Source organism: Empidonax traillii, unplaced genomic scaffold, assembly GCF_003031625.1.
Source record: "Empidonax traillii isolate 1590-97213 ecotype Southwest subspecies unplaced genomic scaffold, ASM303162v1 scaffold386:size1297806, whole genome shotgun sequence".
NCBI classification, from domain to species: domain Eukaryota; kingdom Metazoa; phylum Chordata; class Aves; order Passeriformes; family Tyrannidae; genus Empidonax; species Empidonax traillii.
This window is the reverse complement of record NW_020955579.1, coordinates 980,678-1,004,075: the sequence shown is the minus strand read 5'-3', so window position 1 is coordinate 1,004,075 and position 23,398 is coordinate 980,678. Positions and strand designations below refer to the sequence as shown.

General features: G+C 40.1%; 1 protein-coding gene across 2 annotated transcripts in view; it reads left to right on the top strand.

Moving 5' to 3' along the window:
- Positions 1-19,691: 19,691 nt before the first annotated feature.
- The window catches only part of ENPEP (glutamyl aminopeptidase), a 33,020-nt gene continuing 29,313 nt past the window's right edge, over positions 19,692-23,398 (top strand). The window contains exons 1-2 of one of the 2 annotated variants that reach the window (XM_027893359.1): positions 19,692-20,111; positions 20,142-20,595. In XM_027893359.1, coding sequence (XP_027749160.1) covers positions 19,934-20,111; positions 20,142-20,595 — 632 coding nt within the window. In that variant the 5' untranslated portion in view covers positions 19,692-19,933. Of the gene's footprint in view, positions 20,596-23,398 lie in introns of both variants that reach the window. The other variant, XM_027893358.1, reaches the window with a different exon arrangement.

The following is a 23,398-nucleotide window of genomic DNA, read 5'->3' as shown; positions in this document are numbered from 1 at the left end:
TTGCATGACAAGGAAACCTGTAGCCTTCCTAGTCTGGAATTCCATCAAGTACACCTGGAAGTTTCCAAAGGCAAGGAGAACCTAACATATCTCAGAACACTAGTCTGAACCCTGATATTTGAACACTTGCCTCTTCAGGCTAATGGTTCGAATTCAGTTTCTTTTTGCAGTTACATAGAGCATCATTTTCCTTCTGCATCCGGCAGGACTCAGCAAGACTGAGTTACAGGCAGTGTTCCACTGCTTCGTTTTTTGGACCGTCAGGGAGCCGAGTCCTCTGACTTTTTCTCCTGTGCAGTTAACACAAGAGCACAGGCCAAAGACACTGAATCTCTCTGAACGAACAACTGAGAGCTCCACTCATGCCGATGTGGCCAGCTCCAACCTAGATGTATCAAATCCATCTGGACTTGTCCTGACTTCTGCAGAGCTCTTTGGCTATAGCTCCACCTTGTTCCCTCAGGTTTAAGATTATGGTCCCTCAAAGCCAGCTTTGGGCCAGTGCTGCTTCATTTGATCTCTACTGAAGTTTAGCTAGTAAGCCCAATGGGACCTGAACTGCTCTACACAGGTTTGTATCCAGTTTTTCAGTCAGTAGTTTAACAGCTACAATGGAGAGCTGAGTGTCCCAGTACTAAATCTGGCCAGGTACTCAGCACCTTCTCTCTCAGATACTGTTTTTGAGGCCCCAAATGTCCAGCCCTTTAAAGAACAGGACAATGTCCCATTTATTTCATTTTTCTAGTTTTAAATCCTGTATTAATGCTGTACTTGTTACTTGGCCAGCCAATTAAAACTGACTATTATAAGTCAATGGCTTGGAAGCCCAGGGTTTAGTACTTCATATAAATTCTGGCACCACTCAATTTCCTCAACAACATGTTCTCAGATTTGACTGAAATTCCAGGGGGGAAAAAAGAGTTTCCCATATATTAATGGGATATGGAAAATGCCAGCTCTGCCTCTGAAAAAGTTTTTTTAACCAGATGTATAATTTTTCCCATCAGCAAACTGAAGAGGTATGCATTTTCTGTTGCAGATGCAAATGTAACATTTGTTTGGATCAGTAAATACTTTTCCACTGCAATGTAAATAGGCTTGACAGTTTGAATCTGCCATGAATTTCAGGGATAATTATGCAAATACCACACAAACCAAAAGTTTCTTAAATATTCATTGTTACGTTACAATTATTATAGCAAGATACATAATATTCAAAGTATACTGACCACAAAATGCCTGTGACAGCTCTATTCTGCATGAACAGTAAGGAATACTCAGTGCCATCCTTCATACTTGTGGCCACAATAATTATTACAAATCATTCTTGTTAATCAGTATCCAGGGGTGTGGCTGTGTAGTCCATCCACACGAGCTCCAGCAGCTAAATATGTACTGCCACGTAGACTTCCAGAATGTGTCACTTTGTATGTGTCACCATTACTGTATGCCATAGAGGGTTGCTTGAGGACATGCTTAATCTGAAGGAAAAGGCATTATCTGTGATAAAAGCATCTTGCATTTTCTGGGCCTTTCAGAGTTCTTGGGAAAATTCTCATCTCCTTTGTATGTTTGCAGATTTCAGACACACAAGCCTCCCACCATTGAAACAGCTTTTGTGCCTTGGGATATAGACCTCTCTGAACAAGACTTTCTTGACTCTTTTTCTTCAATTCAGTATGACTGTTGTAAATGAATTTTTGGCAATCTTGTTTAAAAAAAATCAGCAACAATGCACCATCAGTTTTTGGCTCCTCTTCATTGTTTAGAGGACCTGGTTATTTCCTAGCAAGGTCTCACTGCTGTTTCAATAAGATTCCATTATGAGTCCATCTGGAATGCCCACTAAAGATGTGGAAGTCTAGCAAGTACTAATAACCTCTTTTAAAGTAAGGAGAATGTTTTTCACTGAGGTCCCTGGAAACACAAACAAGAATATTTACCTGTAATTTGTTCCCTGTCTCTTTCACACCCCTGTGATCAGGATTCCAGGATTTTAGATTAACCCACGATTGACTACCAGAAGCCTGGCCTCTACACCAGGCCATTACCACAAAGAAAGTGGCTTTATACCAAGAGTGATGTGAACGAAACTTGTTCAAACCCTGACACTGCAAAATTGGAGACTGGAAAGAAGAAAGTGGATTGAAAAAGAAATAGAGCCTTACCTCAGATAGTTTCGTGCAATCTTCCTCTTTTATCTAAATTAGTCTTCACCAGGGGAACTTGGTTAAAGGTTGTCACATTAGGGAGGAAGAGTAATAAAATATCACATATGTGATATGATCTTTAGTGCACATGAGGGGAAGAGTAATAAAAGATCATATACATGGTATAATCTTTACTGCATTAATCTTGTTAATGATTCTCTCCCTGCCAACTGATGTCAGCACCAAATTACAGTAGAGATGGAATCTCTAATCTCTGATTTGATCTCACTATTCCCTCTGTATTTCAGTATTGCAACAGTAGAGGCTACTCCTGAGATGAACTTCTACACTTCTGTTAAAGTTTTTGTGTCTGTGTTAAATTTGTAAGACTGATCTGTATTAGCAATAATTCTGATCTTTAACACAACAATATCTAAGAAACAGGACATACTCTGACTAAATTAAACATCATGGCATCCTTTCAACCTAGACTATATCTCTTCAAAGTATGAAAGAAGCAAATGGAATTTTCTGATATAAATATGTTCTGTATGAATATTACTTGGTTTAGACAGTACAGAAAAACTGACCTGATGCTATGAATATATATCTTACTTTGTAACATATAGGAAATATCCTTCTGCATCTGCAAACATCTCTGTATTTATTGTGCCGTAAGAGTGTCTAAAGAATCTAACAATAAGCTTTAGCATGGCAACAACTGTACAAATTCAAAGTTCTGCCTCCAGAAGATTTTATTGCTACCCTTACATTTGGATTCAGGGTTAACACCTCCTTCAGCTAGTCTAGTATAAGAGAAGGCAGTGTTCAAGAGGAACATAAAGTACAGACAAGGGCAATGGGATACACTGATCTCTTGAGGGAGCCCTCATTTGACCTTTTACAAAGGAGCACGTTCAGTGCTAGTCCACAACAGTAGTGATAATCAGCAACTGCCAGTTTTGCTAGCAGGAAGCAAAAAGCCTCTGTACCTCTGGCATTCACCTCCCTTGAGAGGTCGTACTCCCCTCTGGACAGTGACCTGCACCAGCAAGGAGTCTCCTCAACACCTTATGAGCCACACAAGCAAACTCAGCACTCATCTTCTGCTATTCAGACTGTCAATAAAGTACCCAATTCAACTCTTCAACTCAGGCAGCAGAGGTCAAAGAAGCACCCTTTGTATCATCCAGGATCTGTTTTTCTCTTCCCACAGCTACTGCTTTTGGGCGTCAGAATCACAGCCCCCACAGAGCTCCTACGAAAGGAATGATCCATATAGTCCTTGCTTCCTGCAGGTACCGAGGGCTGAACCATTCACTCCCCTCCAGATCATGTTGCTAATACTGTGCGTGCAATATAGTTCCCACAAAGGTATTCCCCACCATGGAATTTACCAGGTATTTGGTCCTACTGCACCTGTGCAGCTTTTCTTCCTGTAACCCTGAAGCCTTAAACACACTCTAAAGATTAAAAAGCTTTTTTCTCCCCAGAACAGATGACTTAAGCCACTATTTACATGGTTCACTCACAAAAGCTCTGTGGTGCCTCTGTTTTCCACATGCCTTCAAACATCCTCACAACTTCCAAGGCTCCCAGATGAGGCATACCCTGTGAACAGCTATTCTCCCAGCCAATCCAGACACTTCTGCAGCCCAACAGAAACTGCAATATGCATACACATGCTCTTTCAGCTCCACTGATAGGAAAAGCAAAAAAGGTGGGTACAACAGCCAAGAAGTCGGTTTCTCAGCTATTGTATCCAACTCTTCATTCTTTTCCAGTATCAAAGCAAAAGTACACTTTGTAGTGGTGGTTTCTAGATCTGCAAAGGTGGCAAGGCTACACTGAAGGAATCCTGAATTCTTATTGTCACTGACACATTTCTCCACTGTTGTCCTACTCAGGTGAATAATCAAGGTGGTTCATTTGAAACAGGACAATACAGCATATTAGGTAGGTGACTCTGCCTACCAGGTTATTCAGAACTAGCTTGAGTGTCCCTACGCAGCTGTGTGCAGTGCTGTATAGGCCAGTCCACCACAAATTATCACTCAAGTGGGAATGCAAGGTTCCCCATTCACAGTGTTGTTAAGGAGCTGAATCCTTTTTGGATTCATGTATGTTCCACATATACAACAGCCGTGCAGAATTTTCTATAACAATCATACATTCTTCAAATAGCTATCAAAGTAATTTGCATATTATACCTTTTCCTGCCCTTGCATTTTCTTATCTCTGGTGCATGTTCCATCTGTAATTTAGATCTTGGTAGGTGTTGCCTGGCTAAAGGTACTTTACATTTCTTAAGGGAATCTCTTGCTAAGCACATTCCTATTTGCAACTTGACTTTTTCCTTCCTTGTTTTGAAATCGTTGCTGCTGATCATGGTAATCAGCACTTTGGTGAAGTTTCCCTTTTTATTCCTCCTCAAATTAAGCACTCATTTAAGATTTCTTGACAGTGTCAGAAATGTGGAATCTCACCTACCCTCCCCTGCCTCAATATGTAGTAGCCATTTCAATGCTTTTCAATCAATACAAGCCATTTTTTGACTTTTGAAGGAGGCCTTGAGTGCACTAACTGGTCTTTATGGCCCTGACTAGCCCCACCTGGGACCCCCACCCACATCTCTACCTGTTGGATCCTATATAGGGTCAGGATGGGCTTTTACACCCTTTGTTAAACTCTGTCATAGCCTGTACCTGGCAAAGGACTCTCACACTGTGGACTGACTTCTCCACTAGACCTGAGCCCTGCCTCACCACTGCTAGCACCCGTTTGGTGTCCTGGTTCTCTGTTAGAAATCTCCCTTCTAAGGGTGGGGACTTTCTTCAAGGGGTGGTTAGGCTTTTGCTGCTATGACAAGGAAGTCTATGGCTTCCTCTCTGAGGAATGATAGCTTCTTCCTTGGCATCGAAGCCAGCCAACTATGAAATCCAAAATTGCAGCCAAGGAAGTAATTAGGGTTTGAGGAAAAACCTGCCAGTCCTGAAACACACTAAATATCTCTTGTGTGGCTACATAAAGTTTTACAAACCTTCTACTAGGGATGGAGTAGGGAGAGAGGGAGGATTTCAATCTTAAATCTAAGTTACTTCCAGGATGAAGAAATGTTTTCAGCGACACTTACATGTAGTCAAACTCCAAGGCTATGCTATGTTTTATTGTACAATGTTACTTTTTATTGGTTTGTCTTCAGTTAACACCACTTAGGAATTTGGAGCTGTCATCGGCTCACTTGTTTTTAAGTACCTTGCATGAAAGTATCTAATCTCAGCAGAAACCCTCATATGCTGATCTGTAAGATGCCAGTAATGGGTGTGACATCTCATGATGCTGCCATACATATGCTGTGGAAACAAATATTAATTCAAAAGTCACAATGCTGTACCAATTTTACAACTGGCTCAAAGGATGTTGGCTCTTCTGTTTACAATATTAATGGGAGCTCTAGAACCCTTCTTTCTGATGGCAGGTTAGGCTGTGAAGGGGCTGGGCAGAGGTTAAACCATAGAATCGTAGAACATGCTGAGTTGGAAGGGACCCATCAGGATTATCAAGTCCCACTCCTGGCCCTGTACAGGACACTACAAGAATCACTCCATGTACCTGAGAGTTTTGTCCAAAAAATTTCCGGTCATTGAAACTGAAGCCTTGTAATATCTATCTTGTACCCAGGCATAGCAATAACAAGGTCTTATGGGAGCACTGGATTTGATTTGTTTTAAGATGTTACTGTATTCAGGTTCCTGAATTGTGAATGTTTTTTTAATAACTGTCAACCTACTTATGATAAACTGATTTTTTCTTTTTGCATTTAGACTTCCAAAATACGAAAACTAAGCACTGTACTAATCATTTTTAGCATAACTTTAGAAAAATGCTATGTCAAGTAATTTTATTATTTCTTTAAAACAGTTCAAGACAGGTCTCATGTTGCTCCTATAAAATGCACATTGCCTTTCTTCATAGCACTGTTTCCTTTTGCACATTGCTCAGATCACACTCTCATTCAGTATCCTAGCAGTTGGTCAATATGAACATGAGTCTCTCTTTATTTAACATCCTTCTTTCTCCAGCAGGAAATTAATCTACTTATGATATTTCTGATTTGCTAAGTCAGAGTAGCAGCATGCTTTGGCAGCTTGGAACCCAGCATGTTACCCAGCTGTGCTACCTGCTGTGTTGTCTGATATGAAAAGCCTGCAAGCTTTTCCTGTGAACTCTTCCTAAAGAGTGAGAGTTTTATTATTGTACTGTCCACCATTTCGAAATTGCCACTAAAGACAGCACTTTAACCCTGGGCATGGACAAAGGCTTCTAAGCATCTCTACTAAACAACTCTCTTCTGCAAGTGCTCCCTCCTGAAAGCTCTTTGCAAGATGCATTACTATTGCTTACTGAAAAACACACACAAAAAAGGACAAAATTAAGACCTTGACAAGAATTATTGTACAGGTGTATTGTCGAAAAGGACTCAGAGGTTGAACAAAGGCAGTCATAGCCTAATAGAGTTGAGGAAAACAACCTCAGCTGGCATGAAAAAGCAACTGACATGAGTGTACTTCTCACTGCTTTGGAAAAATGATCACAACAGGAACAGTGTCAGCAAAGTGTGAACTGGAATCGCATAGTCATATTCTAGAAAGTACAGTACTTCTATTAGAAATAACAGAATAACTATTGAGGATCTGAACAGCTAAACTTTTGGGTGCCTATATGTTGTTTTGTAAAAGATTCCTGTGTATGTCAGGATTTTGAGCATTTTAATGGAGTAGGTTCTTTTTTCATTACAGAGAAGTAACTCAACAGCTAGCAGGCACAAGCAATGGAGCAATTTAAGGTATGTAGTAAGTACACAGTCTAGCTCTAGAAATGACTAGGTAAAAAGAACTATCATCGTTCATAAAAAGTACATTTGGGAACTGGAATGATTGAGTGCACCTTAAGTATTAAACATGTAACTTCAGGATGGCAGGGAAACATCATTCTGCTGCTTATGTGAGCAATGTGAGTTACATAAGAGGTCATACAGATGCACTAAGAGCTTGTCCTTTTTAGTCTTTTGGTGCTTTTTTAGCAAAAAACACCACTGACGGAGGTACTTAAAGCACAGAAGTTAACAGTCACAATACTGGGCAATCTCCCCAGTGAAACAGCATTTGAAACTTAGGGCCTTATTTATACAGCTTTGAGGTTATTTAGCTGAAGGTCTCTTTTCAAAATTTTTTGGTGGTAATAAGCATTCATATCAGTCTAGTTTTTATCCTAGCTCCACTTTTCACATGTGAGAACTGTAATGTTCTCAACTTTAGTGAGAAATTCTGTGCAATTTCACAACTACTAGAGCCATTCCTAGTGAAAGAATAAAGTCCAGCTACCTGTAATAAAAGATAGAATCATTTCTAGCATTTCAAAATATACTAGTGAGTCCTGAGTAAACTATTAAGCTGTTTAACTGGAAGACTAATTGCAATACTACAGTACAGGAATCCCTCTGAAAATGAGCACTCAGTTTCCACTTCAGCAATATGTTGTGCTTAGAACCAACAGCTGTGGCTACCTATACTCAAAATACTGCAAATCTATCAGCACAAGTCTAAACCAGGACATAGCCAGGCACATTGATTATGGCTTATTCACTGCCACCTTCATACGGCTTCAAAGTCATCTGTGTTATGCTTCTGGGCAGTGAGGAGAACAGGAGTGTTAAATCCAGATGTTTTCAGGGCAATATGGTTGGTAGGGAGCACAGCCTGGCTGTTCCACTCCAGTCTGAGTGACTGGCCAACAGTGGAGTGGATTATCTTCACAGAGAAGCTAGTGTGAAGAAAGGGAAACAATACTAAATCAGAAGGAAACAATTTTATTCTCTGCACCCATTCTTCATTCGTATATAAGTGAAACATTTGTTCCTATTTATAAATGAGCAATGAAGTTGTCACAGAGGAAGGCAATGGAAGCTTGTCCTCATGAGAATAGCAAAAGTACCTTTTCAAGATAGGCAACTTAGGAAAGCAGCATGGGATTCCATATTCTGGAACAGGAAGGTAAATCATAATCTGATACCAAAATCCCTCAGCATCACATTTCCAATGCTACTGGGTTACTTTAGCTCACAACTTTTGGAATTTGATTGTATAGAGAGAGTGTAGAGATAATCACATAGCTCTGGGGACAGGCATAAACACAGGTCTGTCCTGGCTGCTTTTACATTGATGGGAGATGCACATGAGAGGCTGCATGTGGAAGAGGAAATTGAATCTGAAGTGTTACATATCTGTCATTGAGTCACGCAGGTGCCAAAAATAGACCAACCAAAACCAACGAGGTTGCTTCATTAAGGGCCCAACTAGGCAAATATTTTTACATACATCCATCCTCCACATATATAGGAATCTCAGTCATCAGGCCTCACCTAAGAAAGCAAGTTTCTTTAGCCATCACCTCCTTTGACTACTCTCTTCCCAGTGCTTTTATTCAGAGCAATAGAGGCCATTTCCTCTGCTCCCTGGTCATTGCCTGGCTTCACCTCTTGCTTTCTGGGTGAGGTCGTAAATCCCAGCAGATCAAGGGATTTAGAACTGTATTTAAGAGACTAGTTCATGCTGTTCCCAGGGGGAAGGCGGCTTTAGTGATTTGCTGAATAAATGCACTTTCTTTCCCTTGTTGCAACCATTTCTGACACTCCTAAAACTGTGGACATGGGCTGAAAAATACCCAACAAGCTGAGTTGTATAGTTCACCCCCTGGAAGAAGGCACTGATGTGTGAGGGTCTTTACTGACCCCAAAGGAAGAATGCAAAGGCTTTGAGGAGACATTATATTTAGCATTGCAGAAACTAATCAGGGACAGTAGAAAGGATGGTCTGTGTGAATTGAGCTAGTACCCAAGGTCTTGGTTAGCAGACACTATTGACAGACAGCATCACTTATTGGGACAGACGGCACTCAGTTCAGCTGCTCCAGAGGGGCTATGATACAGGCCTGAATGCGGGATACACCGCTTGGGAGAACCGCTCTAATCTCTGCTACACTGGGTGCTCTGGCCTGGGTGAGGCTGTGGGATTAGTGCTGAATTTTATTTTCCAGAGGAATGATGGAGTCAGATAGCAGAGCTCTCTTCTGAGCCCTGCACTTACAGTCATCAACTAAAAGGCACTAATAGGCCATAGAGAGAATTTGTTTGGACGCCACTACTGACCACATGCATAACCTGAAGCAACAAAACAACTTTCCTGTCAGCAGGACTTCTTCAGTATATTACAGGAGACAGAAAGTCCTGAGTCTTGCTGTATGCTGCAGGGAAGGGCTGACACAAGGGGACTTCAGACAACCAGCACAGTGTGGCAGTGGCAATAATCCAAATGATCAGGGAAGCATAACCAGAATCTTTTTGTTAAAATGAGGCTGTATTTCTGCCTGCAAGACTAGATATAGTCAGGGGTATGATATTGGTTTTGATAGGATTTCAGGAGTGCAGAGCTGCAACATGTAATAATATAAGCTTTCATGATAACCTTCAAAAGCAGCTGCTGACTTTTTTTTCACTACTTATGTTTTATTTCTTTTTCCTCGCAAAAATATTAAATTAAATTGCAATTCTGGTGTTTGGGTTTTTGTGGTTTGTTTGGTTTAGGTATTTTTTTGTTATTCAATTTTTTTCTGGAGATTCAGTGTTAAATTAGATGCTTGAGTTCACTAGGAAGCACATGAAAAACTGGTCTGCTTGTTAAAAGGTTTCATGTGAATCTGGGAGCCTCAGCTGAGTGTGTGCCAAAATATTGCCACAGGACGGTAGGGAACAGCTTGTGCAGCAAGTTAAAGTATAGTGAGTCTGCCTGAAGGCAAGGCTCTGAACTCTTCTTTCTCTTCAGTACTAAACGTGCAGCTTTCTCTCGGAGGAAGATAAGAAGTAAGAGAACCAAACCCCATCCTGGTAAAGCAAAAAAAGGCCTATTTCTGTGCTTAGAACATTTGTGGGGGGTTACCTGGCAGGTAAAACAGCACTGTTAAAATGTTCCTTATGATCAGAAGCAATCCTTTGCAATCTAGGTGAAATACCCCCAGAATACCAGCAACTTGGATATCTGTCCTGGACTGGGACAACTGACAATCAGAAAAGTAAGAAGGAAGGACTGCGGGATGGAAATAGATTTCAGTGTCCTTTTACGTTAACAACTTTGTTACAAAGACAGAATTGTTTTGAGTCACTCCTTAACTTGTGATTAGCTTTAGTTCCTTTTCCCATTTTTTCCCTCCTACAGTCCATGTCTGTACATCTCCATCAATGACAGAGGTATTACAGACCAAACTACAAGGAAGGAAGAGGGTGGCATAGCTTTTGAAAAAAAAAAGCTGACCCTCCAGCTGGAGTAGACAGACTCAGATCTTGTACAGAGATGCCCTTATGTCATAGCCAACTTGATGTACAAATTTTTACGTAAGTTTAAGAAAATTATTAAAGTTCTGTCTCTGAGATGGCTTTTTGTTGATATGCATCCCTGTAGTAATATGTTGTCCTCCAAACATTGTTATTTCCATTTTATAAGTCACGTTGAACTAAAAGGTATGAGAAGGAGTTCAATACATTGCACTTTGTTTTGTTTTAGCATATCCTAAGTATATGCTTCAGAAACAACTTTCTAATCTTGGAAAAGTAAGATATGACGATTGTAAAACTATGCTGAACAGTTTGTCCTTTGACTTTTTAATCTTTAGCCCAACTCATCAGAATCCAAAAACATTGTTGACTGCACCATAGATATGAGTTCTGATAATGCAGTTGGCAATTGCTTTATCTGAGAGTTCAAGAAGTGCTCTTCTCTGCTGAGCAGATATTTTAATGGAATTATTTAATTTAAAAGAAATTCATTTAAAGTCATGTTGTTATGAGAAGGAAGCCAACAGAATGAGAGTCTATCATGTAATATGAATTATATGTAATACAAATTATGTGTGTTGGATTACAAAAATCAAGATGAATAGCATATGCATAGTGGTCCTATCACTTCACTTCATACTCCCCTTCCATCTTTTAGTGACCAACTTTTTTCTTGCATTTAATACTGGTAGATACAGTGTCTGGGCAAGGACCAAGCCTCTGCTCTGTCTAAAACCATTAGGCCACTCTTGAATGTACGTATACAAATAGAAAAAAAGTTCTGTGAGGAAGAAGCATCAAACATCCTATGTCTAAACACTGCCCTCAGATGCAGTATTAAATGTAGGCCTGTGCTTCTTGGTCTCTCTGCAATGAATAGAAGTGGTATTATTGACTTCAGAAGGAACCAGAAATAGCCTGAAAACAGCATCTACAAGTTGTGGTGTGTGTTTCTAAAAGACACCAGGGTATAGGCTGGAAAGAACCTTTTATATTCATATATATCATGGATATATAGCACAGATGTATATCTGTGACTTGTATTGCCAGAAGTTCTTGGAATAAAGTTCTTTTTAGTAAAGGAAGTTTCCTGTTAAAGTTTATCATTATGTTTAAGGAAAAGGAAAATAAAAAAATGAATTAAATTGAGAAAGGAAAGAAGGCTCTACAGGAAAAACCTGGCTGTACAATATCCCATCCTGTAGCTTATCCTGTAAAACATCAGTACTTAAACTTCTCCAAGGACAGCAGAGGCAGTGATCCTACAAAATTAAAATTAAAAGTGAATTGGTGCATAAGATCCAATCTCATTTGACATCTGATTATCAGTGGAGAAGGTTTTGGACAAGGGGTTAAAACCTTGAACTGGATCCAGATAGCCCAAGACACTATTTGATTATTTCCCTAACTGTAAGCCTCTTTGGCTCCATTTGGTGTTGGATATAAAGGATGTGATTCCTTAGTTGGTTTTAGAAGGAAGATGAAATATTGCTTTGATCATCTGTAAGGTCTGAAATTCCTGTGTTTCTTTGATTTTGCCTATGCTGCTTTTTCTTCAGTGCTAAATTTTTCTGTTCATTTACATCCTTCACAACCTGTACTGATGCACACAAGCTCAAAATAACATGTTATATACCTGAAGAGTAAAGACGTCCTCATCCTCGTGTGGCCTGGAAACTCCCATTATTTTCGTTGCTGCTGGTCATAAAAAGAATTAATTTAGATCTGAAGACTGGCTATTGACCAAAAAAATCCTACTCCCAGATCAGCTTGAGCTTGCTAAAATAGGAGAAAATATTTTGTAGTATTATTTCTGTGTGAAAACATTTGGCTGATTCTTGCTCTGAAGGACTGCTTTCTCCTTTAAAAGCAAGGGGTAGTTCGGAAGTCAAAAACGAAAATTAAGTATTATTCGCCCAGTAACAGTGTCTGCTCAGCATGCAGTGAAGGACTCCCAAATAACATCAAATAAATATTGCTCATTTTAGAGCCCTCTTCCCAGCGCAACACCTCTTTCAGTCAAACTTGCTAACTGGTACTTCAGTGCATGTACCTCACCACCCCTCACATACACACCTGTTTCTGAAAGTGTGTGTGGTGAGCAATTTAGGAACTTGCCTGGGAATCAGTCCACTGATCTCTGTCTATCTCTTGCTCTAATCAACCACTGCAGCAGCTGCTGGCAGTGGGTGTGGGAAGGTAAGGACTACTGAAAACAGAGCTAGTCCTCGAAAGAGAGCCATACTGCAAGCAGGGCAAAACAGATGAAGTACTTGTGGTGGAAGTCCCAAAGACATAGCTTCTTCTATTCCTGTTTTGCAGCTGAAGAGATTCAGCTGAGAGGGTAGAAGGGAAGGAAGCCAGACCTATAATTTTTGATTTTTGTTCATTCCCCAATCTCTTGATTAATTTTGAAATGCCTAAATATAACTACAATCCTGTTTGCAAGGGGGTGAGTGGGGGTGGGGGGAGAAGAAGAGGATTTTATAGTAAATGAAAGATTTTATGCAACTGCAATTGTTTTCATTTTTAACAGTTTCATCACCCTGACCAAGAAAATTAAACAGGTAACAGACTTGGAAGTAACCTAAATACACACTGACAGAAAATTGCCCTGAGATTTTGTCTCCAATAGAACAAAAATGTTTAACTGTTGTATCCTCTTCCAGTAATTTGGTTTCATTTAAGAGACTTTTTCACTTTTCTGTGACTTGGAATGATTTCTGATTCACCTTCAGCAGCAAAGGACCACACAAATTTATAGAGTAGAACAGATCAGAAATCTTCTTGGTCCACTGTTTTGCTTCTCAGTGGCTTGCATTAGATGCTTCATGAACAGCATCAATGGCCTCTCACTATGAATGAGATATATGTGAAACTAAGATAAAAGGTTTTTTAATCTGTGCCAAATTTACTGCCTTTGCAAGTCCAATGAGTTTCCTTGATATTACATTATGGTATAGGCAAACTATCTTAACCTAAGCTAATCATTAGTTTCACACTCTTATATCATATGCAGCTGCTCTTTTTTCAGATTCTCTAGCACTTTACTATTGACTCCTGTGAAATTGCTCCCAGTGCACACTGTTTTTAAGAGTGCAAGATCCAGTGCCTTAATCTCTTTTAGTGATTAAAAGGATGATTGATCCTAGCATTCTGTTTGCCTTGCCAGTTAGTTTGATGACTTTTTTATTTCCACTGTGTCTTTTTCAGTAGTATGAGAAACCCAAAATTTACTGTAAGTCAAAACATCCTTCAACTGAAAATACTGCTTTCCACAATCTCTGTTACCTGCTCAATGAAGGTAGTATCATGCTTGGATTTAGTACCATCTGCTGCATGCTGAGCAGACACCACTACTGGGCTGACTAATGATTTGTTTTCACTCACTTGGCTTCTGAAGTTCCCCCTGCTTCTAAAGCAGAAAGCAAATACAAATAAGCCTGCCCTGAAGGTTAAGTTTCGGGCTGGGGCTAGTTAAAGTAGGAAGGAAATTTTACACCTCTCCTCCATCGAAATGCCTTTCTTCTTGTGCTCTGCTATCTAGACATAGAAATGGATCAATATAACTGCATATCAAATGGCACAGCAGTGCTCAAGGGCAGAGGTGGCACCTCAGGGAACTGCAACTCATATCAGGCAGATTAAAAGTTGTGCCCTGGGTTGCAAGTGGAGAGAGGAGGTCTTGTAAGATATCACACTCACTCAAAAAACAAAGTTAAGAGAGTGGAAAGCAAGTTTTTCCATTCTAAGACGAAAAAATGCCTCCAAAAGTTCACCGAGGAATTCCACATGGATTTTCTAAACTGCAGTATTTGGTTTTCCTGTGGGCCAGCTGGTGTTCCAACATATCCTGGAACTAACACTGTAAGAGCTTGTTGCTTTTCTCACTTTTGTTGAGGAAGTTGTTAAATAAGATTTATCTTGAGTGAGTTTGAAAAAAGGGTCTGTATAAGTTAAATTTTATTTGGTCAATACAGTAGAACTATCCTCAGGCATGTTTTTAAAGACAAAAATGAAATTTCACATTGGAAGCTGAAGACTGCAGAGCCATAAACTGTAACTATTTTAATGACCTCTGCTGACAAGTAAAAGGATACGAAAACATAAAAATAATAAAGCATGATAGAACTGGAAAGTTGGAACTCTGTTCACCAGGATCTAGACAATTCTGTTTTTTTTATTAAAGGTTAATGATTATAATGAAAGAACACAAGTATCTTCATAGCACTGCAGTGGAAGATGAAATTGATATGATATGATATGATATAATATGATATGATATGATATGATATGATATGATACGATATGATATCACATCAAACTATATAATCATGAGTAAGCTGCAAAGGAACTTCTTACAAGGGTCTGTAGGGATAGGACAAGGGGTAATGGTTTTAAACTGACAGGATAGGTTTAGATTATATATTAAGAAGAAGTTCTTCACTATGAGGGTGGTGAGACACTCCCCATTCCCAGAACTGTTCAAGGCCAGGTTGTAAGGGCCTTTGAGCAACCTGGTCTAGTGGAAAATGTCCCTGGTCACAGCAGGAGGGTTGCAACTAGATTATCCTTAAGGTCCCTTCCAACTTAAGCTATTCAATGATTTTATTATAAGAGTTCATTTGATATGATATATGATATCATATCATATGGACATGATATAATACAGTACAACAAATGAATACAATTTGTCTTGATTTGTTTACATAAATAGTATACGAGATGACACTCACATTTCAAGGTGAGCAGACACCACTACTGGGCTGACTAATGATTTGTTTTCACTCACTTGGCTTCTGAAGTTCCCCCTGCTTCTAAAGCAGAAAGCAAATACAAATAAGCCTGCCCTGAAGGTTAAGTTTCGGGCTGGGGCTAGAATCTACATCCAGGGACTTGAAATAGAAAAAAAGAAAGGAGGGAAATAATGCCTCTACTACAGGTAACTCACAATACTTCTTTGAGAAAAGGCTTTGAGATAACTCCCTCCTCGACCTACCCTCGACCCTAGTGATAAATAAAACATCTAGCACTGACCTGCTGGGGGAACACAGCAGAACCCAGAATAAGTGGTGGGACTGCACTGCACTTCAACTTGTGTGTTACAGACGGAGCTTGTCAGTCTGCAGCAGGAAATAACACAGTCCTCCCAAGGCACTGCAGCCAATGGCATCCCACAGCTGAGTACAGATTTTAAAGATCTACATGGGTAAACAATTATGACTGAAGAAGTCCTGACTGTCTTTCTCAAATCGATTCAAAACATTTGCACTTCCAAACAAGACAAACCCAAAAGAACTTGTTTTGGAGATAAAAACTGTCATAGAAAAGATTGTGAGCGGAACAAGTACCACTGCAAGCCAGTAATTACTAAGACTTGTGAACTCTAGGGGATTAATGATTCCTAGAGGATGTTCAAAGCCAAAAGATGGAGACAAAATCAGTCATTACAGACATAAGGAAACACTGGACAGGGGAATTTGTTCTGACACCATTCATTTGTGACCTGGTGGAACAACACCCCAATCAGTTTCCTGTTTCTCAAATTAATGTCCTAAAGATTTTTTTTTTTGTAGGGGGACACAGGGGAGAAATCTGCAAGTGCAGCTCTGCCAGAAAATAGTCACTACAGCAGATTGCTTCATGCCTTCTTTTTTTTTTTATTTCTTGCAATGAAAAATCTAACAAGGAGTGTTATTTTAGCATAAAGAGAGACAAATTCCTCCTGATGGAGGCAGAGAGGATCCATTTATTATCCCTAAGTCTTGTTGCAAGGGCAGCTCAGAGAGCAGAAGGGAATCAGATGTCCTTAGACTCTGCCGCCCTCATGTTGCCTTAAAGTCCCTGGACACCGTGAGACAAAGACCTCCTTGGCATAGGCTTGGTAAGTGTTTTATGTTATTCCAATGATGACTTGGCTCATAGGAGTTTCATTTGTTGTGAGTTGCAGCAAAGTTTTTTCTTTTCTTCTCTCTCTCTCTCTTTTTTTTTTTTTTTTAATATACTTCATTTATTTTCATGTCTTTGATGCTTTCCAGAGCAGCTCTTTCCTCACTGTCAGCTTCAATTAAGGATATCCTGGGAGTATGTGACATCTTCCTGCATGCCTAGAGCAGGTCTTTGCTAGTGTTGATCCTGGCTGTCACTTGCAGAAATTTTATTCCATTTTGCATACTTAAATTTGGAAATTATATCAGAAAGGAATGACTGACAATTTGTGAGCAAAAATTAGGATTCATTACACTCCTGGTAGTTATCCGAAAAGATACATGTATTGCTTCTACAGGCATGCCCATGTACCCACCAGCAATGTCATGACAGAAAGGGGTGACTCCATGCCCTCACTCCCTTTTGGGCAGCCAAAGGGGGAGGGTTAAGCCAGCGTGGTAACTTCAGTGCAGATTGAGAACTAAATCCTAACTTCAGGTGAAATTTGCTTCAGTTAAAAATCAACAGCAAACAAGTAATATCAGGTGTTAGCATTGTCCAGGTGACTGCTAAGATTATTTAAATCTCTTGAGTTTTCTAGAAATCAAAGTAAAGCAATCTAAACCCATCCAAGCTTGCCCAGCTCTTGCCTACAGTCATGGTTGTGGTTTGTACTGGAGCAGCTGAGGTGGGTTTTCTTCCGCTTCCCTTCCTTCTGGAGATTCATCAACTTATTCTTGAGGGGAAAGGGAAAGAAGGACCTATATCTTGTTGATGAAGGCCATGCTGCTGTCCTCTCTGGGGAGGTAGATCCTGTTCCCTGCCCCTTTCTACCTGGATAGGGCCAGGTATAGAGCGCTGGCATTGCGTTTGGGAGCTCTGCCCTTCTTCGTTGCTCCTGTGTAGAGGAATTAATAGTTTGATGCCTGCTTATCCTTGAACATATATATGGGTTATTGGCAGCTGGGCCACTTCTTAGCACTGCTTAGTGCCGACTCTATTAGTGTCAGCTAGGAACAAGGCACATTTCTAATTTGGGAGGAGTAAGTCTGTTCATAGCTAACACTATCAGAAATATATCTAGTTTTGGCTGCAACTAGGTTTGAACCTCAGTTATACACAGAAGATCAATGCTAGAGCTTGTGTATAACTACACTACTCCCTTGACTGACACTTCGGAATGGATTTTTCTACTACTGCTATTTCCAAGGCTTAGGATAAGAAATACATGGACATTTGCTCTTTAGGACCAGCTCATCTACATATGTTTTCTAGCTTTTCCTGAAGGAGGTAATTGTTACCAATGAAAAAATCTGCAAGTCTTTTCAAAGCTACAGTAAACAACCTGCTCTGCAGCCTCTCAGCTCAAACGGCATTTTTCATCTTCAGATTAAAAATGTAACAGAAAAGCTCATGGCTAAGGAGAATGCAAATGGAAGTGATGTAAAAAGCATGTCTGAAATCAAGACATATTTACTGTCTCATCAATTATGGTCTGTGCTGGCTAAAGATGTCTTATTTAAAAACTATTGTAGCTCTTTTTCTTTGTCCTGTCCAATCAGAACAAAAGAAAAGATGAAGTGGTTTTAAATGTTAAGATCATGATTTTTCAGTGCTGGCTCTGTTGCTAGAAGTTGAATTCTTACCCAATCCATTAAAGGACACTGGTTTCCCATGTCATATCTAGTTTTGATCACAGCAGAGAAATGGGAAACAATAAAAACAGACATAATGTGAAACAGATTTTTAGCTTTCTGCTTGGTTTTTTTTTTTTTTTTTTGCATCAGTTTCTCACTTTTGAAAATATATGAGTAAGAGTTAACTTGATTCTCTGCAAAAAAAAAGCCCAAAACTTTTCTCAGTTCCTGTAGGAAATCCTTGCTTTTAAAACAAAATGCTATATAAATAGCAGTGTTCTAAAAGAATGCTGATGCAAACTGGGTGACTTAAGTTCCCTGTGGTGGCTGATGATATTTCAAAGTAAGACTTATGAGCAGATCCATTTCTAAACAGACTGGGTGAAGTCTTTTCTAGAAAAGTTCCTTTCCCCAATTCAGTGCACCTCACTTGGAGTATGTGTTAAACAATTCTAAGGCCTAACTTCATCCATCCAGGTAAAACTTCATCCATCTCAAAAAAAAAAAAAAAATTAAAAAGTCAAGACTAACTAGTCAGAGTTGTAACTAATATAAAGAGTGATAATAATCTGTCTCCTTATAAACCGAAACAGGAGGCATGAAGCCAAACTGATGTGCCTGATTAAAAATCTACTCAAGTGGGCTACCTAAGTGGAGTAAAAGGGTTAAGAGATCCAGGGACTAAGGTTTCTATTCTACCCTATTTTCCTTTAGCCCAGTAACAAGAAGGCCAAGACTACTGCTGTGCTCAGTTTCATACTGCATTAGCAACATCTTGCTTGCAGGCTTAGTAAGACCTTACTTACAATAAGTTCCCTCGAGCGGAATCAGGCTCTATTCAATTAATTTGTTTCAATGAAGTGCCACATTGTGATGACAAGCAATAAACGCTAAATTAGATCTTTAGTGCACAAATCATATAATAGCATATTTAGAAGTGTCCCTCACAGCAAGGGTTCACAGGCAGCACTGTAATTGTGCTGACCCACAAAGCAATGCTATCTGAGGCTACCAGCTTGCATGCATGGTTATGATCAATCTCCTGGAAAACTGGCCCTATGAGGGGAAGAGGAATTAGACATCTTTTAAAGTCTGAAGTCAGTGATCAAAATTTATCATTCCAGTGTGCATTCATCTGTCTGTGACTGCCTTGAATTACTTGGCAAAGGTAAATGAGCCAAGAAAAGAGGAGAAACAATTGAAAGATATATGCGATTTTTGCTGGATTTTTGAGAGTTTGAGAGTTTGGTCGTTTTACAACCTCTAGGGTGGAAGTTCAAGAAAATCTTTTTTAGTAAGACCGAAAAAAACCCAACCCAAACCTCAAAAACCTAAACAAGACATAGCAGAGAAAAAAAAAAAAGGAAGAGGTAGTGGTGAAGGCTGAGGATTTAGAGCAGTTACACCTCTATCTGCAAACTCTTTCTGAAAGCTGCTGACAGAGCTTTGGCATCTGATCATGTCCTGACTGCTGATTAACATAGCACTGTTTTATATTTAACTCAGGCCAGAACAGGAGGGGCTGGGGGTGGGGTTGCACTGCTTATAAGGGTAGCACGGCAGGAACAATGTTCTTCTGTGTCAGTTCCCTCCTTCTCTCAGCCCAGCTGCACTTCTTTTGATCATTCACATTTCCTCCAAGTGCATGTTGTCTTTAATTAATTGAGTGTCTCGTGGAAAGCGAGGTGAGGGAGACAGGCAGAGAACAGCTATAGCTACACAATTAAAATACAAACCAAGACTGCTGAGTCTACTGAATGCAAGTGTTGGAGTGACTAATAACCTTTTTTTGTAGTTAATGTTTTGCTCTGAGAGTGGACCTGGGAGCAGAGATGGAGGGCATGGATTTTGAGGATGAGAAGTCCAAGAGGTACTGCATGAAGACAAAGCATGTGGCTATCATCTGTGGTGTTGTGGTCGTTGTAGGTCTTGCCGTGGGGCTTGGTGTGGGACTGAGCAGACCTAAATCTCAGGAAACTCCAGAGGGAACAGATCAACCAACAACAGATCAACCGACAACAAATCAACCAACAACAGAGAAACCAACAACAGATCAGCCTGGTCCCCCAGTGGATTTGGGTCCCTGTCCTCCCAAAGACGAGACTGGAGAGTGGACAGGTTTTAGGCTGCCCACTTATGTCAAGCCTGTCCACTATGATCTGGAAATCAAGCCTGAAATGGAGGCAGACATTTACAGTGGGACAGTCAATATTTCTATTGTTTTGGAAAAACCTACCAGCTCCCTGTGGCTTCACCTGCGAGAGACCAAGATTACAGAAATGCCCACACTCCAGAAATCTTCAGGACAGCAGATTGCTCTGAGTGATTGCTTTGAGTACAACCCACAGGAATACATAGTGATGAAGGCAGCAGCAGAGCTCCCTGTCACTGATCAAAGTGATCCCTATGTGCTCACCCTGAAGTTTCAAGGCTGGCTGAATGGTTCGCTGGTTGGGTTTTATAGGACCACCTATACTGAGAACGGAACGATCAAGTAAAACAGTTTTTCTTTTATTTATTAAACTTTCTTTATTTCTACTTGCTCAGGCCTGTTCTATTCCTGTTTCAGCTTTTCACTCTTGCTTCTCACCATCTTGCTGACATTTCTGGGCTGTTCTTTAGTTTTCTCATTCCCCTAAGGAAAACGCTGTATTCAAACCCCTTTGGCTGCTGACTAGTGAATGTGGCTGGAGAGATGAGGGGTTTGTTATTATTTTTCTGAAAAGCCTTTTCAAATTCTCCTGCTCCCAGATTACCTTTGAACCTTTGAACTTGAATTGCTCCCTCAGAGAGCTGGAAAGTTTGAGGCCTGTTTTTATCTCCGTTGTACAATAAATAGCATACAACTATCAGCACTCTCTTCCTGTCACTCCAAGGTAACAGTTTTGGTGTAAAATACTCTTCTGATAGTTTTCCTGATATGATATCTCCTTGATGTTGTAAGCCTGAGGAATATTCAAACCAGAACTTCTCTGTCCCTCCTGCGGATGGTTTAAATTATGTACAGGAAAATCCAAACAATTAAGATTACCTTTGATTTGGTTTTTTTTTGTGCTCTGTCTCTTTCTTATTAATATACCAATAGTTATTGAAAGATTACAAAGCCTCTGCCAGTTCAGCTAACCCATTCCATTTGCCAGATTAGCACTCCAGCGAAAGCTCGAAAAAGCCATTGCCCACCCTTCAAAGGCTTTTCTTCACAGTTAATGTATAGAGAGGACACTCATCCATTTTCCAGTATTTACATTTCTGAAGTGACTCATTCCAGCCTTTACGGCCTAGAAGATAAACCTAGCTAGACTTCTACAAGGCCCTGTAACAGGAACATGGAGACAAGCACTGATTCGTTGTCATGGCACTTGTTTGCCCTCCTGGGACAATGGTGTCATGAGTGAGAGTTAAATCAGTTTCATTCAACCACTGACAGGCAATGCCAGGAGTAGCAGCGGTGACAGGTACTGACACCAGCAAATCTGAGAGGCAGAGGATAAAGCAAGCACTGATTTTTCCTAGCTAAAAATAGTTATCTGATCTACGAAGAAGCTATGTAGTGAACAGCTCGAACACCAGACAGCTCTTTCCCCCTTGTTTTCCTCCTCCTCTGACTTCAGTATTGCTCTCACTTCAAAGGTGCTTTGGTTTTATACTTTGAGTATCTGACATCTCCACAGCAGTTCTAAAGTGCAACTTCTTATGATACTTCTAAGCTGAGGTGTGTTACTTCCCTTTTATTGGTGAAGGATACCTAGATATTAAAGTAATAGCTCCAGACCTGTCACAACACCAGAAAAGCAGGACCAGAACACAGGTCTCCTGAGTTGCAGAGCAGGAGAGGTGAGTGCCTTTCCCTCAAAGGGAAATGTCAGCGGAAAAGGGGAACTTCACAAACTAAAGAAAATATAAAATGTGAGCTCACTTTGACTGTTCCTCCTTGGCTGGAAGCTACAGTTGCAGGGATGATCCTAGCCAGCAGTCTGAAAACTCTCAATACAGAAAGGAACTTGAGCATGTGAGTTTGTTTGTTAGGCTTGAGAAGGGCTTTAGTAAGAATGAGTGAATGGTGACTTCTGAAATGTTTTGTATGTGGTAGATTGCTTGTGGGGATGGAAGAGGTGATGTACATCATAGTGGTAAGTACAGCTTTGAAATTAATGCAACCACCAAACAAGCTCTGCAGCATGAGGGGAGGTGATAGATGGGGTGAGAAAGGAGGGCAAGGGAAGAGTTTTATTATTCAGTAAAACTGCATTTTCCCCTGGTTTTCTACTGAAAAACAATGCTGACTGGAATTAGCTTTTTTATTTTGTCTTTGCCTGAGGTAGACATCACTCTTGGAAAATTTCAACCCAAATAGTTCCATTCTTATCATGTTGCAAGTAAATACAAATCAGACCAGGTAAGAACGATGACCAAGTCTATTAATAGCGAATATTAAAGAGAAGAGGGCTGAGGTGAAAATGCAATCCAACATGTAATTAACCTACTCAACCTTCCCTTCTGTGCAGTGTTAGAAGCAGCAGGATCTTTTGAGAGAATTAATAACAACTGGAAAGTCAGCTCCCAGAATGAGCTGCTCCCCAGCTGTCTATCTGTGAAGGCAAAGGTTTGCCAAAACATTGCTATAACGCCTTTTGTTTACAAACTGGGCACATATCCAGGCTCTGCTGTTGCTTAAATTCAAATCTACCACTACATTTTGTTGAAAACAGGTAGACATGTACTGAACATGCCTTTAAGTCTGGGATCCTTGAGAGGCTTAGGGAAAAGAACACCTCATTTGGGAATCCTGTTATGCAGTTTGAAAGGAAATTACGATATTTTGAGTTTCTGATGCCACTTCTATGTATGCTGTAGTCTGGAGTTTTCATCATCTAGCCTAAAGGAATGGTAGCTTTAAGGTTTTGCACTCCTAATATCTGTCTGCCTCCACAAGCATACAAGGATAGATGGATTATCACCTTATAAATCAACAGAAATATCACAGTGTTATCAGTCTGTAGGAACAAGACATAAATGTGTCAAAATATATAGCCAATTTTTTAAGCAATAGCTGTGAAGCATTGCCCTGGAGGCTTGGAGTTAATTTAATTGTGAAATAGCTTTCAAATCCTACAAAATAGAGAGTGACAACAAACAATGCACCAAGCAAAAAAAACTCTATCGAGTCTGAAATTATTTTAAGGTGAATGTTCTTTATGCTTTTGAGTTACTATTCCAATGAACATGAATGGAGAGAACCCAGACATATTACCTCCGTCAGACTGGTAAATGACCCTTGCTGCTACAAGTTCCTAATG